General features: G+C 37.2%; 1 protein-coding gene and 1 non-coding gene across 13 annotated transcripts in view; one reads left to right on the top strand and one right to left on the bottom strand.

Moving 5' to 3' along the window:
* Window positions 1-18,966, bottom strand: part of ITGB6 (integrin subunit beta 6) — a 119,237-nt gene that overhangs the window by 57,435 nt on the left and 42,836 nt on the right. For 4 of the 12 annotated variants that reach the window (XM_036236514.1, XM_016152797.2, XM_016152805.2 and 1 more), the window contains 5 exons: window positions 12,226-12,278; window positions 11,632-11,707; window positions 10,799-10,878; window positions 8,063-8,267; window positions 7,120-7,366 (listed from right to left, as the gene is read on the bottom strand). In XM_036236514.1, the coding sequence (XP_036092407.1) occupies window positions 7,120-7,366; window positions 8,063-8,267; window positions 10,799-10,878; window positions 11,632-11,707; window positions 12,226-12,278 (661 nt within the window). Of the gene's footprint in view, window positions 1-7,119; window positions 7,367-8,062; window positions 8,268-9,097; window positions 9,171-10,798; window positions 10,879-11,631; window positions 11,708-11,815; window positions 12,045-12,225; window positions 12,279-18,966 lie in introns of those variants that run through there. The other 8 variants (XM_016152800.2, XM_016152801.2, XM_016152804.2 and 5 more) reach the window with 7 other exon arrangements.
* LOC118614844 lies at window positions 14,012-14,130 on the top strand. The gene has a single exon (XR_004956151.1). It is a non-coding gene; the product is annotated as a 5S ribosomal RNA (ribosomal RNA).

Genomic DNA, 18,966 nt, shown 5'->3' with positions numbered 1-18,966 from the left:
TATTAGCTAACACTGAAAGTTTACTGTGCGTCTTACACTTGCTCAAGCTCAGATAACAGATGATCAGGTATCCAGACTCCCCACTCCTGTGCTTGTATGTGTGTATGTGTATAATTACTACCTTCTCTTGCCCCTCAACCAAAAATCCACCATTAAGTTGACATGACAACAATTTCTTTGTATTCCGATATCTTAAGCTGTCATCAAGTATGAGTCACCCTGTAGCAAGACAGAGAGAAAACTTTCTTCTTTCTCCTCTTCTCCCATCTGTACTCCCAACGCTGCCTGCCGAGGCCCCAAAATCAGAGCAGGGCTCTCCGTTCTAGAGCCCGACTCTACTGTGACTGAACAGATGGTTGTGGACCAGCCTAGGAATAAATCCACCACTTAAAACAGTTTGTATATGGGAAAGATGCCATGTTAGGATATCAACCCCAAAATATTGCAGTAGAACTGAAAGAGTTGATCATACATTCAGCCACATCTTTTTCTGAAAGCCAGTTAGTAGTAGCTGTACATGAGACTCTGGGCAAGTTACTCAGCTCCTCTGAGCTTTGTAAGAAATTTGCATCTTCGTTGGTTAGAATTATTTGCTTATCTAGATCTTACTAGGACTCTTTGCTTTTGGAGAGTGGAATAAACTGTTAATTTAGTTCACTAAGAAGATTAAAGTGCTGAGAGACTAATGTAGCTAAAACAACCAGAATGTCAGAGCCCGGTCATGCCAGGAAACTTTGAGGGGAGGCTGCCCCTATTCAGTCAAATTTCTTCCTCTAATAAATGCTCATATTTCGTTGTTACTTTCTTAGGATAGTGATTGAAGGAAATAAATACGCATCACCAAATAACTTGATTTTGAGTCTCTCTGTAACAATAGATTTGTTTTTTAAATGCAGGATAATTATGAAACAATATTTAAAAAACACCACTTATATTTTTTGTTAAAATTTTAAATAGATATTTATAAAATAAGACTGTAATGGTATATACTAAAAGGTTGATGCCATCTTTTTTGAGTAGGATTAGAAATAATTTCCATTTTCTTTTGTTGTCTGTATTCTCACATGGACTCGCTATTACCTTCGCAATAAGAAACTATACTGTCTACTGGTGTATGTTTATGTGTGTACATATAAAAAAAAATCTAAGCATTTCATGGTTTGGTTTTCTCTTTTACAAACTACAATGACTTCCTCATTGTTGGCATCAAATTCAAAATAAAACAAAATGCCATAACCTATATGAAATGAAGTTAAAAGAGAAATTCCTCAGAATGTTGGATAGAGGGATAAAATTTGACCTTTGTGCTATAAAATATTTTTAAATGCACATCACAACTCATCTACAAATCTGGAAATGGAGAAAGTATCTTTTTTTGTTGCCGTATCTCAGGGAACAGCATAAGAGAAACTTCTTTCAAAAATGCAAACCACCTCAGCATTCTTACATGGTGAAATAAATTTTCAATGACCCTCCATCCAATGTAGTTGAAGAAAGAAAGCAACTTTAAAAAGCATTACAGATTAAATTAAAACAGAGGTGTTACAAGTGTAATTCATGGACCCACAGAGGACCCTAAGACCTTTTCAGGGAATCCTTAAGATCAAACTTTCCACAGTAATGAAAGATGTTATGCATCTTTTTCAGTGTTGACATTTGCGCTGATGATGTAAAGGCAATAGTGAGTAAAACTGCTGGTGCCTTAGCATGAATCAAGGCAATGTCACAAAACTGTATAGTTGTCCTTATATTTGTTAGGGACAAATATAGCAAGCATTTACCATAATAATTTGAAAAATGCTAGTTTCACTTCATTGATGAATCAGTAAACATTATTAGTTTTATTAAGTCTCACCCTTGAAAACATGTTTTAAAAAAAATTTATGTGTGACCACATCAGAAATATGCATACAGCATTCCTGCTTCACACCAAAATACAATGTTTATAGTGGAAAAGCATTTTTGTGATTGTTTGAGCTGAACTAGACTTTTTTTTTTTATAGGATACCATTTTTACCTGAAAGAATGCTAACAGCCAAACTATTATTTCAATTTAGGTATTTGGCAGATATGCTCTTAAAAACAAAGAAAGTGGGCTCATTACTCAAGAAAAACAAATATCAATATTTGTTGCCAGTGAGAAAATTCGAGGTAACTAGAAAATTAGAATTTTGGAAAATTGCGTGTCACTCACGAGATTAACTTCTCAAGACATCAAGACCTATCCGATGATATTGATGGCAATATTAATGAATGTGATTTTTCAATATTGTATCATGAAATTTGTAAGATATACATTACTCAGTAAAGCAATAATTTCCAAATGGCCAAGCATTACATTACAAAATCACACACATTGGTAAAAGCCATTCAAAGTTCAAGACAGACCAATGGCTTTTAATGTAACAGAATATGAAAAGTTTATTGATATTGTTTCACATTCTACATTGCAACTAACTTTTACCTTTTATCTAGTTGGATGTAATATCAAAGAAGAATTTATATAGTCATTAGGAAAAGCTGTTAAACGCCTCTCCCTTTTCCAAGTATGTATGTGAGGTTTGACTTTCTTTATAGAATTCAACCAAACAAAATATAACAGATTAAATGCAGAAGCAGGTTTGAGAATCTGGTTGTCTTCTTTTAAATCAGATGGTAAGAGATTTGTAAAAGCATAAAACAGTGTCATTCTTCTTGCTAATTTTAGTTTTGCTTTGGAAAATATAGTTATTTTTCATAAAGATGTGTTATTATAGTAATATGCAGTGCATTTGTTATTATAATTATTAAATAAACCAATAAGTAATTATTTCTAAATTTTCTTAGTTTTACTTTCTAATATGGCAAATATTAATAGATATAACCCACATAAACTAAGTTCTTTTGGATCTCAATTTTTAAGAATATAAGAGAGTTCTAAGATGTAAAAGTCTGTGGACCCCTAGATTAAAATAACTAGAGATACTGAATGTTGATAAGAGGAAGGAAATTAATACTTGTTTTGAATATTTGTTATGTTCTGAGTTCATTCAATTCTCACAATTGCCCTAAGAGGCAAATATTATTATCCTCATTTATTTGTGAAGAGACCAAGTTCAAAGAGAGTAAATTTTTGTCTAAGGTTGTAATTTAGATCCAGGTCTGAAAAACTCCATGCTCTTTTCATTATTGCCTTCCTACTAAATAACATTTTTATTCCATAATTATCAGGTTTGGATTGATTAAAGGATTGACTTCTGTGTTTAGTGTTTGAGTTCTTGCTGTATGTGTGTGTGGAGGATGGTATTCGGGCAAAGAAACAGAGAATTAAGGATGTAATAGGAAAGGAAAAAATATAATGTTGCAGCAAAAGAGAACTATAAGTTTAACTAATGGTAATTTTGCTAATACGAATAAAAGAAACACCTTTAGAAAACAGAAAAATATTGACCTTTCAAGAGGTCAAATATATAATCCTCCTTTGGGTCCCCATTCACTGTCTTGTACAGTGAGTGTCCCGGCCTTTCCTAACTTCACTCTATTGTTGATAGTAGCTATCAAGTACTTAGAGCTTCAAGGCCAAGCCTAGTTGCAAATACTCCCATCCATTATCTCAACCACTCTGTGTGATAAGTACTATTATTCCAAGCTGAAGCTTTGAGAGGTAAAATGATTCACCTAAGGTGACATTATGAGTGAGCAGATGAATCAAGACCTAATCCAGTGCTGACTTGCAAAGCCCAGGCTCTTAATCACCGTGCTATCCTGTGTGCCTGCTCCTCAAAGAATCTCAGCTCCTTGAGGACTGGGCCAGATCTTTTTCTTCCAGAGATCTCTATGCCTACTACAATGATTGCTATGTAGTTGGGGCTCAGTAAGTTTTTTTGCTGAATGAATGAAGAAATAAATAAATGAATGCATGAATGAAATGCAGTCAGAGTTATAAAAAAGTCGAACTGCTTTTCTTTTCTAGAAGCCTGATTAAGGACAGGGTGTTATTGTTAGTTCAGGATACTAGGCTGCCCACTTAGCTGAGTCATCCAAGTTTTAAAATTTTAATTGTTTTTTCTGATATCATTTCATATCAATTGTTTCCCATTGTCATTTACAGAAGCTATTATTCACAGAGAGCATGATCATACACTTAGAAAATTCTAAAGAATCTACAAAAAATCAGACTAGAACTAATGAGAAAATTTATCAAGGTTGTAGGATACAAAGAGAATGTGAAAAATCAGTTGCATTTCTATGTTATCAATAAACAATTACAAAATAAAAATTTTAAATATACCACTAACGATAACATTAAAAAAGTCTATGGGAATAAATCAAACAAAGGATGAGTAGAATTTCTACCCTGAAAATGATAAAACATTGCTGAGAAAAATGAAACAAGATCTAAATGAATGGAAAAATATGTCATGAGCAATGATTAGATATGCAGTATTTTAAAGATGTTCATTCTCCTCAAACTGATGTCTGGTTTCAATACCGTTCTAAGAAAAATCTCAGGATTTTTTTTTTTTTTTGAAGAAATTAACAAGCCAATTCTAAAATTTCTATGACAATGTAAAGGATCTAAGATAGTCAAAACAAAAGGACAACAAAGTTGGAGGACTTGCACTCCAGATTTTAAGACTTGTTATAAAGCTACAACAGCCAAGACCATAAGGCATTAGTGGTTACATGGGTATATTCAGTGGATCAATGGAACAGAATAATGTATCCAGAATTGAACTCACACATATTTGATAATTCAATGGGGAGAGGAAAATCTTCCATAACAAATAGTGCTAGAACAATTGGATATTTACATAGAAACAAAAGATGAACCTAGACATTATTCCTCATTCTAAACACAAAAACTAACTTGAGATCATAGACTTAACTACAAGAGCTTCAACAATAAAGTTTCTAAAAGCAAACATAGAGAGAATCTTTGTGATATTAGGGTAGGCAAACATTTCTTAGGACAAAAAAAAATACTAACCATAAAATTTAAAAGTTGAACTTCATCAAAACTAAATTGAACTTCATCAAAACTAAAAACTTTTGCTTGACCAAAGACATTGCTAGAAAAATAAAAATAAAATCCACAGACTGGGTGAAAATATTTGCAAAACATTTGTCAAAATATTTGACAAAGAACTTTCCAGAATACATATTTTAAAGAAACTCCTATAATATAATGTTATATTATAACCTAATTTGTAAAAGTGAGCAAAATATTTGAAAAGACATTTCATAAAATAAGATATAAAATAACAAATAACTCAACATTATTTATCATTAATGAAATGAAAATTAAAGCTATAGTGAGATACACACCTATTAGAATAGCCAAAATTAAAAAGACTGACAATATCAAATGTTAGCAAGGATTTGGAATAACTAAAACTCTCACTCATTGCTGATGGAGATACAAACTGGTATATCCATTTTGGAAAGTAATTTGATAGTTTCTTGAAAAATTAAAACTATACTTATTATATAATTCAACAATTACAATTCTAGGTATCTATCCATGAGAAATAAAAGCATATTTCCACGCAAAGACTTATATGCAAGAGATTATAACAGCATTTTTAATGATGGCCAAAAAATGGGAAGCAACTTGAATGTCCATCAATGGAAGAATCAATAAACAAAGTGTAGTAGAGCCATACAATGAACTCTTCTAAACACTAAATCATAGATGAATTTCGAAAACATTATTTTGTGTGAAAAAAAGGCAGACACAGAAAGAAGGTATATACTACATTATTCCATTAATATAAAACCCCAAAATAGGCAAAACCAATCTAAATGATAGAAAACCAAAGTGTTGCCTCTGAAGAAATAGAACTGACTCTCATGGGGCATAAGAGCACTTTTTGAGGTGATGGAAATGTTTACATTATGTTTTAGGTTGTGATTACATTGGTATAATCAGTTGTCAAAACACATCAAACAACACTTCTAATGTGTGCATTTATTACATGTCAATTACACCTCAAAAAAAAGGGGGGGACAATGGGGCAGACACTATCTCTGATGCTTGCAACCAAACACAGTTCCTAAGAATTATAATCAGTGATGAATTCCTTTCATGGTCAAATTATTTTGGGCTATGTTAGATTCTGGTTGGGAACCATACTACGTCTTAAAATTATATTATAAAACTTGTTTACCTTTTATAGAGATTGATGCCTTGGAAGTGTACAAGTATCAAGTCAATGGAAGCTTGGAAAGTCATTTCATACACACTAGATTCATAGTGGTAAAGGGCTTGGTTTTGGACCAGCCCAGATCTTGGTACAGATCACTGATTAGCCATGTGGACTTGAGCAAATTACTAGCCTCTCAGAGCCACTGTTAGTTCTTCTGAGTATAAGGAAGACAAAATCTGTTTAGACTTGCTATTATTATGAAGACTGAATGTATTCATGTATGTAAAACCTTCAGCTTAGGGTCTGGCACAGACCAAATGGTAGCTCTTTTTCAATAGAAGGATATTAAATTTTATTTTGAACATATCATTGGCTGTAAGGGTAAGCCATAACAGAGCAACTTGCCCTTGATCATAGCCTGAATAATACATGGTTTTAATATATTATAATGGAGTGGTTGATTAGTTTCTTACTGAGTCAGTAGCAGTCAAGGCTGCAAAGGCCTTTTTCAAACAATAAGAGAACACCACGTTTCCCAAAGCACATCAGAAGAAGTTTCCGAAAATATGATTTTGGCAGAAGTCATTGTAGTGGAGAAAGATTCTCTGAGAGAATGTGTGCTATTGTCAAATGGCTGCAGAAAGTGGTGGTCGTTGAGGACAGAAGGTCTCAAAAGGTCTGAGAATGGACGCAGTTCAGAGGAACCTATAGTGACAGACTCAGTCCCCTTGTCTGCAGAGCATGAAGCCAAATTTGCCACATCCCGACCTACACAGGGAGATGGATGCTGCAAGGACCCAAGGCTAGAACTATATATTAAAATGACTTTCCTTTGGTTCCAAAAACCCAGGAAACTGAAAGAGCTGCTCAGATCCAACCATTTAGGAGGTAAATGTCAGGGAGTAAGCAAGCTCCTGCCAAGTACAGCTCAAAGTGAGTCTATCTCTACAGAAAATCAGTGTTCAAAGATGCCAGAGAATCATTTACTTACCTACAAGGGTTGGCAATTTCTTCTGGCGTTGTTTTCACAAAAGGGGAGACGGGCTTTTCCACAAAAGAGCCAAAGCCCAGTCTAAAGTTGCTAGTTAATTTAGACATTTCCTTGGAAAGCAGGGAGCCCAGCTCTTTGATTGTGTTGAGGTCGTCATCCATGGAGGCTGAGAGGTCCATGAGGTAATACAAGTCCACTGGATAATCCTCGGTCTGGCGGACTTGCACTTGAAGAGTCTGTTCACTGCCTGCAGTCCGACAAAAAAAAAGCAAATCCATAAAAACGCATGAGAACTTATTTGTGACTAATCAATCACTGGGCCAGCTGGCAATTTCATTTCAATAAGAAGTTACTGAAGATACTTAGGATTTCATAAACTACGTGGTCAAAGTTTATAAATGAATGAGCCCAGGAAAATCTTTTAGCAGTGTAGTTAGAGCTACTGGAGGAGGTAAAAGTTAGGATATTTTATATCTCCTTGGGAGAACTAGTATCCATTTAGATAGAAGATAAGTTGTTTTTTTTTTTTTTTTGTACGTGGTTTTAGAAAAGGAGAGCAAAATATAAAGGAGTTTAAAGCTACATTGCAACTCTTAAAGAAATGTGAGGTAAACCTTAACAACAGGAGAGCAAAATAAAAAGGAATTTAAAGCTACATTGCAACTCTTAAAGAAATGTGAGGTAAACCTTAACAACGTTTGAGCAATTCAAATGGTTACTATTAAATAACGATTTTTTAGTAACACATATGGAGTACAAGTGACCAATGTGAATAAAGAAAAGTATTAGCTTTGCAATTGTCTATTTCCTTAAGAATGGGAATCAGAGTATTCACAATTGATGATATGTAATATGGTACAAGACATATCAGCAGAACAGCAGTATTACCATGTGACATTAGATTTATTTACATGAGCCCATGTTCATGTAAATCATAACATACCTGGTCTCAATTTAAGAATCAAGCTTTGAGGTGCAATCTGAACAATGCTGGAACTGTTTTTTTGTCTGCCTACACTGAGAGGCTTATTTGTAAGTATTTCTACTTGGGAGACAGGGTTTTCGATGAAGGTTAGTTGACATCCTTTAGCTAAAAGATTTGCCCAGGTATCACATCTTTCACCAACTCCAGATGGATGGGTAAAATTCTAAAAAAGAAAAACAATAAAGAACAAAAGAAGACAAATTTGCATTTCTTTTGGAGATAAGATTTTATTTTGTTTGCTTTACTAGTTAGGCATCTTGTCATACTCAGTATATCACATCCCATGTCCTGACATTCATTGTATGTCTAAAGTTAAGTTATAGCAGAATAACAAGATAATTCTCCATTAAAATTCTGGGTAAAACTGAATTCTTCTTTGTATGACATTCAGTTGAATTTACCTAGCAGGGTTTTTTTTTGGGGGGGGGGGGTGATTTTTAATGCTTATTTCTTTAAGGCATCTCCTGAGCCACTACTAAATCTGTGAAACAGATGAGTCATAGGGTTGATATTACCCTGTAAGTTTATTACAGATGACCTGTAGGTTTGGGAACTCCTAGGACTATCCAAGCTCATTGTGTATATTACCAAATCCAATGACAAAGAACCTTTTCTGTGAATTCCCAAAGGGCAAGGATTGTGACATCTCCTTAGTTAGCTCTCTGTCCTGGTTTAATTCATGAATGCGTCATCTTTACGTTAACAGCGTTACTTCACTGAAGTTAACCTCTTGGAGACTTTAAACTCAGTGTCTTGAAGCATTCAATTCCTTAATACTTTCTCTAAGATTTGGAGGTAGGGAAAGGAAGTGAAAGAGAACATGGCGTAGAAGACTGCTTTCTGTGTAAGACTTGGGAGCTTCCCAGTCTCCCTCTGATCCACCTGCGAAGCAGAAGGCAGTGAAATGAGTGTTCCCAGGCAGAGATGTGGCCATTCCAACCCTGCAATGCCCGGAAAAGAAAAGCGGATTGGGGACATAAATGCCTGTCTTACCTGATAGCCAAGCATGCTCTAAAGCTTGAGAGGCTTTGAGCGAAGTTAAACTTGCGGCCCGTTGACTCTCATGCTTGGAGAGAGGCAAATCAATGTTCATATTATTTTCCTCATTCTTTAGGATTCTAAGCCACTCATACTGTTTTCACCAATCAAGGAAGTTACATTTCTTCTGAAATTGATTTTTGAGAATATAATTTATTATATATCAGTCAGAACTGTGCGTAGTTGAGGCCCCAGGCCAGGTGTAGCAAACTCTGTAATTTCTCATAATGTCTCCAAGGCAAACAGTGGCTGAATGAGGCCTCATAATCCTTCTCAACACAGTGTCATTGTTACCAGCTATAATCACCATCTTTGCCAAAAGGTCAAGCTGATATTAACCATAGAACTTATTTTCTATCTGCTTTAAGCAGAAGCCTAATTTACTTTTTTGCTTCAAGTGCCTCAACTGATATAACTAACATTATTAGAGTGACTTTTTAGAATAATATGGCCTTAAAATTTGACAATTACTGTCTACCAAGTATCATCCACCAGTAAAACTGTCAGTAGTAACTTATGAAGTTCTCTTAAATGAGTGACAAAAATGCATTAAATAAAAATTTCAGAGGTGAGCATTTTGTTAGGTGGATTTGTTGTTTTATGTCTGGCATGAAACTAATACTGTCTTTTTCAGAGAGTCAGTGTGAAAAAAAAATGTAGATTTTTCCTTCTTTCTATATTCTTAAACCTACTTTTGACACACAAGCTCAAAAAAACATAATTGCCTTGCATTTGTGTGCCTCATCTGTCAAGGCGGCGATGGGAGTGAGCTGGGTTTGTGCACTGTGGTGGGCGAGGCCCTCCTCCAGAGATACACGTTCAACTTGGGAGGTGGATTTTAGCAGTTCTTGCCCCGTCCAGAGTCGAGTGTCCGGGTTTATTTCCCTTGAGCATTCTACCAGTCCCTGCTGCACTTGGTATGTTTTAATCTCTTAATGAGATTCAGTAGAGAACTGTTTTAAATCCAGAAAGAGCTAAGGCAGCTCTTTCTCACCAAGAATCGTTTACAGAGTGCTCTATATCGTCACTGGAGGCAATGACTCAGGATGGCTTGTTATACATTTCCCAATCCCCCTTATCCTACTTTCTCATAGTTTTCAGTTTGATCAGATAAGGAATGTCTATTTCCAGATTTGTCATTTTTGTGGTACAGAGTCACCAAGCTCATGAAAATGTAATTTTTAAAAGAATTGGGTAATGTTTGAACAGTAAAGTTTACCCCCAAACACTTCTCTTACAGCCTACCAGTGATTCAGAATGGATCTTGGTTCCCAGATAGAAAACGACGGTTTTGAAGTCAAGTATATGTTTAGTTTTAGAAAATATCATCTTCATGACCTCTGACGATCCAATCCTTGGCATTGGACATGTCAGCAGTTAGAAATAGCTTCAGAATAAGAGGTGGAATCTCGTTAAATAAAGGAACCTGAGTTAAATATTTTTCTGAATAATTTGGCATTCGCTCCCTCCCCAAATTACTTTTGAAAGTAATCACATCAATGACTACTTTGATCCACTAATGTGTATATTTTCCTTTCTAGATTTGTTTCACTCTTATAACCCACAGAAAGCAGGACGCTGTAAGAACAATCGCTGAAAGAATTAACTTAAGCGTAACTGCAGTTTTTACAAACACGTTGAGGTCATTTGTTTTACCTCCTGAGAACACCAGGCACACTGAGGTCCAATGAGTAAGCAGTCTTCACAGGTTTCTGCACCTCCCATGGCACAGCCACCTATGTTTAAACCCAGCAAGACACAAGGATTCAGCGCACTCGCAGTCCATTTTTGAGACTTATGGCTCTTAAAGTACTTGAATGGAGCAATATCAAAGTTTATTTTAGTCTTCAAAGATCAGTCCTCTAAATGTTAGCAGTTCTAGAAAGGTTTATATTTTACACCTATCACATTGAAAATATGTATGCCTTATTAGCCAAAAATAATTATTCACTTTTTTCTTAAAATATAAAAAATCTCAGTGCTCACAAATATAGAATCCTCAAATTTATTATCCTCATTATCATGCACCTAAATTTTTAAAAAATTATTTGACCCGTTTAAAATGTTTCTCTTTTAAATGTACTGTATTATTATGTTTAAAATAAATCTCTTTCTCTCTCAAATTTATTACTCTTAAGTGGAAGTCCTTCTTGTGTAATAAAATAGCTAGAAAAGTTACCAAAATGATTGTCACGAAGGTATTAAGAAGTCCTATTACGCAGTAGTGCTCTTTAATTCTCCTCATTAAAATGCCCATGCAACCTTTGCATTTATTTACCTTAAACCTAGAGCATTCCTTATGGGAATAGCCCTGTGTCTGCCTGTGATTTGTTAATGTCCGTTCAATGGCAAAAAAAAAAAAAAAAAAAAAAAAAAAAAAGCAGTGGAACAGATAAAAGAAAAAATGACTTCAAATCTAATTTCTGAACCAAATGACAGGTTCGTCAAGCAGACCACAAAAGCAATATATCGGAGAGCTTAGGTCTTACCTTGTACGTGATCATTCCTTCCTAAAAATAGAAAGAACAGGCAAAGCAGTTCAATCCCCATTCGTTTCAGTTCTCGCTGTGCAGACAGATTGAAAAATGAATTACTTTCAACATTACAAGACCGAAGCTGAACATTGTTAAAAATCTTGCTTTCTCGAAGTGTAAAATTTTAAATACTACTTACACTGCTTTGAAAAGAAACTTGAGATGTAAATAAATAAGTTTTCATTAAGACTGAAATGAAAACAGGCTACCTGGACAGGTAAAGAAGAAAAGCTGTGTTTAAAAGCAACTTCAACATGATTTACTTCCTTGTTCTCCTTATAAGGAATGCAGGTGTACAATCACCAAGAAGGTAGGGGAAATTCATTCAGTAGAAAATGTCGTGTAAATTCTATTAGACTCTCTGCAGCCTAGAGAAAGTTAATATCTTTAGTGAAATATGGATCAATGGACTACCAAAAGAGCAACTGAAATATGATTTAAAGTTGTTTCTAAAGTAATTTTAATTTAATAAAGACAGTTGATAAATAAAACACAAATATATAAGTTATATGTAAGGAGGGTTTTTTAAAATGAGCTAAAGGAAAATACCTGAGATTTTTGTATTCCATTGTTAAATCCTTTGCAGAGAATTGAAATGGACTCTGAAAAAATAAAAATCATTATTTTACAGTCAATTTAGAAGACAAACTAGAAAAAGCAAAACATTGTGCTCCCTTGTTTTTCAATGGAATGAAAGGTATTTTTCTATAAGTATAGTATTCTTATTTAAAAAGCAATATTGGAAATAAATATAATATATTAAAATCAAATTAGATCAGAATTAGTCTTGAAACAACAATTGAAACAGAAACAATGGTGCCCAAGATTCTGAACAGGGACCAAGTACTGTTTTTCGTGTACTGTCCCAGCTTCTAGCTCACCACTTGGCACGCAGGAGGCATTTGTTTGTTGAACAAGAGAGTGACAGATTTAAAGTCTATACAGTCTGTGGCTAAATTCATGAGGTTGATTATATATATTTTCCTAATGTATTCAAGAGGATGTTTTGGGATTTGTAGAGACTACAAAGAGGTAAGAATCAAATATTCACTTTGTTACTCTCCAAACTATTTGACCCCAGATGGGTTTCTTTGTAGCTAGACCTATGTCCTGGGAGATTATCTTTTTAAAGTGTATTTCTAAGCAAGTATATGGAACCTGTGAAGAGAGGAAACTTATTATAGATTGGTTAGGCTCTTCTTGGAAGGTTATGTTCAATTTTGAACTCCACCATACACAAGAACCTGGAAGAACACAGCAAGAATCCTGTAGAGAGAAACCAGAATTATTAAAGAATTAGAAAGAAGTATGCCATCTGGGGGAAAAAAATACAGTTATATAAAATCAGTTGATTTAGCATGAAGAAGAAAAATTAAGGCACAGATAACCTGTGTCCCTGATATTGCATCCATTTTCATACCCACTATTAGCTTTCATTCATTGATCCATCTATTCATTCAACAAATATTTATTGAGCATCTACTTTGTGCCAAGTATTATTCTAGAAGCAGAGAATATGTCAGTGAACAAAGCCAAGTTCTTGACAAGTGAAGCATATATTTTAGGTTAGGGTGCAGCAGTAGGAAGACAGATTCTTAAAATCAGGCGATGATAAGGGCTATGAAAAATTATAGAGCTAGGTAAAAGGAAAGAGGAGTAGGAGGGGTGTGTTATTTTATTTAGGGCAGTCAGGGAGGATTTCTCTGCTCAACTGACATCTGACAGAACCCTAAATGACTCGGGCAACAAAGTGTAAAGGCAAGACAGGAGAGGGAGGGTGGTAGCAAATGAGGTCAGATTAAGAGGCAGAGGTCAGGTCATATGTATTCTTGACCTTGAATCTTATTTTAAATGCATTGAAATGTCATTAGCAAGTCAAAAGCAAGGGAATGATATTACTTAATTTACATTTTAAAAGACTCACTCTGGCTTCCATGGAGATTAGAATGTATGGTGACAAGATCAGAAGATGAGAGATCAGTTAGGAATTTACAGCTGTTGTCTAGGACAGAGGCAAAATAGTTGGGACTAGGATGTTGGTGATGCTGGAGGATGGAGGTGGTCAGACAGGAAATAATTTTAAAACAGAATGTGTTTATGGATTGAGTGTGGATATGGAAGAGAGAGATTTTTGGCCTGAGCAACTGAGTGTATGATACTCTTTCCTGAGAAAGGTTATCTTGGAGAAGGATCAGGTTTTGTATAAGGATGGGATTCAAGAACATGTTAATTTTGAAATGTCCAGAAGATAACCACGTGAAGATGCCACATAGGCAGTTTGATTTTTGAGTCTACAAATGGGGTGATGTTAGTGTCCGCTATAAATGTCAGATCAGTCTATAGCCATGCTACCCTGAACAAGCCCGATCCCATCTGATCTCGGAAGCTAAGCAGGGTCAGGCCTGGTTAGTACTTGGATGAGAGACCACCTAGGAAGACCAGGTGCTGTAGGTGTAAAAAATAAAAAATAAAATAAGGGATTGTAAGCTGACAAGGTCCTTGCAATCTCTGAGGTCAACCAAAGGTTGTCTGGCCTAAAAAGAAAAAAAAAAGGTAAGATCATCAGCATGGATTTGATGCTGATGACATTTAAAGATGAGGCTGAATGAAATCCTCAAGGAGGGGATGATCTCTGAGGATTGAGTCTTAGGGCCTGCCAATACCTAGAAGTCAGGAGGAAAAGAATCAGGTAAAGAAAACTGCTATCTAAAGAATACTCCTTCCTGATAAAAAGGAAACTATCTTTGTTGGAAGACAGTTCTCAAAGTATCTCTCACATTTCTGCACATCTTGCAAGCAAAGGCATTGACTACCTTTGTTCTGGATTATCTTTTCAAGGATGTTTGTAAAGTGCACAGCCTTTGAAGATAGAGATCGTGCCTCTCTCCAGATTAAGCAGATTTGCTTACAGCCTGGGAAGATAACATGTCACCCTCCATAACCAGGAGCGGATATGTTTACTATCCATTATAAAAGATTTAGCTTCCCTAAGCTCAGAGTTTCTCTTGTAATACAGCCCACCACATGTGCAAGTGTCATCTCTTCCCATTTGTGTCACCCTGTGACAATTGGCCTTGGGAAACTGGTGGAAGAAAATGCTGGCCCTTCGGCCACTGTTATTGCTATGAATTATAAAGTCCTTTATTTCTGACCCAGGCATCTCATGTCTCTGTAGGTACCTATGAATCCGTGACAATCTAATTTGTTAGCTTGCAAGTAAAATTTCAAGCCCTCCACAGTTCTGGACAATCTCCTACTTGAAATTCCCCTTTTCCTATAGACTGAACATGCACTTTTCAAATCTCACTTTGGAAGATGAGATCTTGCATCCCACAAGACTTCCTGAAATGCCTTGGACTAACCAGTGCTACCCTGGCCTCCAGAGGTTTCCTCGGGTCCTGAGTTGTCTGTGTGTCCACCGTCCACCCTGGAAGCTATCATCAGGCACTTTGGACGAACTGGAATCAGGTATGCCTGCACAATTCTCCATCTGCTCACTCCCTAGAAACTTTTCTCTGGGGTTCTAGCTGCCATCAAAATCTCTTCCATCCTGTACTGCAGTTAAGAGAGCCCCAGTGACTTAGCTCTTGGCAGTGGGATGTGAATGGGAGTGGTATACACCGTGCCCCTTTGCCACTGGACACAGGCAGCAGCAACAAGGTCCTAAGGGAACTCCAGACATTCAGTGTGAGCCTGTGTTTAAATCTAGGACCCTCTACTATTCCATGTACAGACTTCCATCCAGTCCCTGAAGTCCTAACTGCGCTGCTTCATTTGCTCTCCGTCTCCAGTTGCAGCCCCGCCCTTGTTTCCAAGCCTGTGTACCTGCCATACGTGCTGCCCCTACCTCCTTTTCACTCCTCTCACTGGGCTAACAACTCACAGTTCGGGTCTCAGTGTAGGCTTTACTGGTACTTCCCACAGGCAGACATTTTTGGTGTCTTCAGGCCTCTTTTCTAAGGAACTTTCCCCAAGATAGCCCTTTTAACTGTTTGTAATTGCCTAAAGCTTAGCCTCTCTCTCCCATTAGGCTGTGAGGTCTTTTAAGGCATTTATTTATTCAACAAACATTTACTGAATTCTTCCTTGGTATCAGGCGGGGACTGCCTTAGTTATCTTTATATTTCCAGTAAGTAGCATAATGCTTGATACTTCGTAAATATTTAATTAATATTTATCAAGTAAATGGATAAATTTTATGTCTTCATTGTCTAGCATTTTCCCTGTTACAAAACAGGTACTCCATATGTATTAAGTAAATAGATAAGTAAATGAATAAATGGTTTTAGAAAGTACATAATGCAATTAGAAGAGAGGAGAGGTCTCCCCTATTTGGGTTGTGATGAAAGCTGGGAAAAGGCTTAAAATGCAGGCTGGAGAAAAGCAGCTGAATTTAAGAGAAAATAGTAATAAAACAATGCTACAAGCAAACATTCACCTATTCTGTTTCACCTTGGCATCACGCTGGAGAATTTATACCAGCAGAGGGGAAACAGTCTTGCTTCTTGAAGATGTGGTGCCTGGCGCCCTCTCCTGGAAAGTACCCATCCATGCCCCTGCTGTTCCAGGAGCTGGCCATCCCCTCCCTCAAGGGTCCAAATAAAAAAATGTGTCCCCTCAGCTAAGCCAACCAGATTAATCACCTCTGTTTCTGCATACCTGTGGAACTTGAACTGGAAGGTACGAACATCAATCAGGGGTTTTATCATTGGAGCTGAACCTGGCAGAGAGGACACGAGGTTGAAGGGGATATGATGCTTCAGGAGCGAGCCTATTCGGGGGAACAGCAGCCATGAGGAGACAGAAGCCGAGGCACAGAAAAGCTGTGAGGAGTAGATGGGGTGGTGGGTTGAAAGCATCAATTGTAAATGCAGCAGAGAAGGGCTCCTGAGTCATTTGAACTGAGGAACGCTAGAGTTGGACCCACAAACTCCCTCTGTTGAGGAGACAGATCATGGCCCAGGCCGAGAACTGCCATGGATTCAAAATGCCCTTCCAGATCAGATCTCTCTGAGGCCTAGCTCTTCCTGGATTTCCCCAGCATCCTGTCTTTTAGAGAGCATTGTGTATTTTTACAACAGATTCCCATCACTTGTGGGTGGTCGAGGTAGACTTTATATACCTTAACAATAAGAGATCCTACATTTTTAGACAGACCGCTCAGGCTCATGGGATAGAAATCTACCATCCATTTGAGAGTCTGACCCTCTTCAAAAGTCTGAGCTGGGGAAGGTGCACTAACAGAGCACCTCACAGCCAAGAAGGCAGCACCTCCTGTGCTCTGCTCTTCAACTGGCCTATACTTCTGAGATTTAGTAATGTGCTGTCTTCAGTGGAGCCTTGACTTCAGGAAGCCATATCAAACCATCTTATTCACTGTGTTGGCTTGGTGTTTCTTGGGCCTAACCACTCATTCACATCAGAGAATCTAGGGCACAGCTGGGCCAGCCCCAGCACACCTCAAAACACTCCTGGGAGAGTAAACAGTGAGTCAACCTGGCTGGGAGCCAGTTCAAACCCTGAGGATCTTAGTAATGACAGCCAGCTCCTGGAATGGCCTTGTTGAGTTTTCCTGCTTTATTTCAGGTACTGGTGACAAGTCCACCTGCAGTTGTCTTTCCATGAAAACATTTCTGAGTGAGCAGCTAAAAGAAGACAATGAAAATGGATACTTTGCCTTTGGGTCTGGCCCTGATGTAATTCCGTGATATGCACTGCATGGCGGGCTGATCACAGATGCTATGGCTGGGTATGCACAGAATCTGGAAGTGATACCTTTGTTTCACATTTCTCATTTCTCTGGACCCTGACAACCACCATTCATTCTGCTTTTTATCTCTATGAATTTGACCATTCTAGCTAACTCATATAAGTAGATTCATACAAGAAAGCTACTGTGTCTGATTTATTTCACTAAGCATTTTTTTTTCAAGGTTCATTCACATTGTAGCATGTATCAGAATTTTATTCCTTTTTAAGGCTATATAATATTTCATTGTATGGATATACCACATTTTGTTTATCTATTCATCCATTGATGGACTTTTGGGTTGTTTTCACCTTTTAACTATTGTGAACAGCGCTATTATAAAGGTGGATGTGAAAATATCTGTTCGAGTCTGGAGCTCAGGTCATGATGCCAGGATGCTCTGGAGGAAGTCAGGCGTATTGGGAAGACTTTAGTTTTTTTTATGTGGAGAGACCTGGTTTCTAACTGCAGCCCTGCCAGTTCCTACTATGTGTCCTTGGTGATAGCATTTCTTTCTCAGCACTTTAGTTAACACTGTGAGATAGTAATAATACCGACTTTTCAGGATTGTAGTGAAGATTTAATTATACCTGTCTGGATGAATCCAGAGTTTCTGGGGCTCGAAGATTCTATGATTTAGGGGCCCCTCTTTAAGGAAAGGAATGCAAATTGGAAATGAATTAGGTATAGAAGTCTATATTTATTTGAAATGAGAAAGAAAAAAAAAAAACTCCATGACAAAAAATTACTGAAGCTTTGGGGATTCCAAGCCCTTTCTTCTTGATATCACCTTAGACAACTCACCAGAAATATTACCTAGAAATATTACTGTTGGGAACAATGGTAACCTGGCTTCCGGTCCCCACCTGGAGGTGGCTGCAGCTCCCAGTCACTCACAGGCATCTGTGCAACCTAGGGACCCTCACTGAGTCTTTCCCCATTTCATGGTAACCCTCTCCACCCCACTCTGAATTCACTCAGGATTCTTGTTTATTGCAGTTAATTTTATTGAGCACTTTTCGTATGCCAGGCGCTGTTAAACATTTATTAGTATTGCCCTGTTTAATCTTACAATAGCCTTATGAAGTAGGGACTATTTTACCTCCATATGCTAGATGATAAAAGGGAGGCTCCGCAAGCCACTGAACCTGCCCCAGATCGCACCGCGGCGCAGGCCGCAGAGCCCTCCAAACCGACTACTCCCTCCAGCCCGAGCACTGCGTTACCGCGCAAACTGCCTCCCGGTAGACACCAGTGTTAGCAGAATCATAAGGCAGCTGTCAGCAGAAATGAAATTGACCAAGGAGACTTTAAATACATTTGTCTCTCAATCTCTAGGCCCCTTGTTCCAGCTCCGGCTCTGTATCTAGCTGTCTGCCCTTTCGGTTTCTTGTTCATTCTTTCGATCATTCATTCACCACCCAAAATGAGACGGAAATGTGATAAAAGATCATACGATCCTTTTTTATGCCTGCTCTGATTTAAATCCAGAATAAATCACTTAAAAACAAACTTGAAACTAAACATGCTGCCCTTCGGGG

This window comes from Rousettus aegyptiacus, unplaced genomic scaffold (assembly GCF_014176215.1).
Source record: "Rousettus aegyptiacus isolate mRouAeg1 unplaced genomic scaffold, mRouAeg1.p scaffold_m13_p_2, whole genome shotgun sequence".
NCBI lineage: Eukaryota > Metazoa > Chordata > Mammalia > Chiroptera > Pteropodidae > Rousettus > Rousettus aegyptiacus.
Note: the sequence above shows the minus strand (reverse complement) of the source record. Positions and strands in the feature narration are given on the sequence as shown.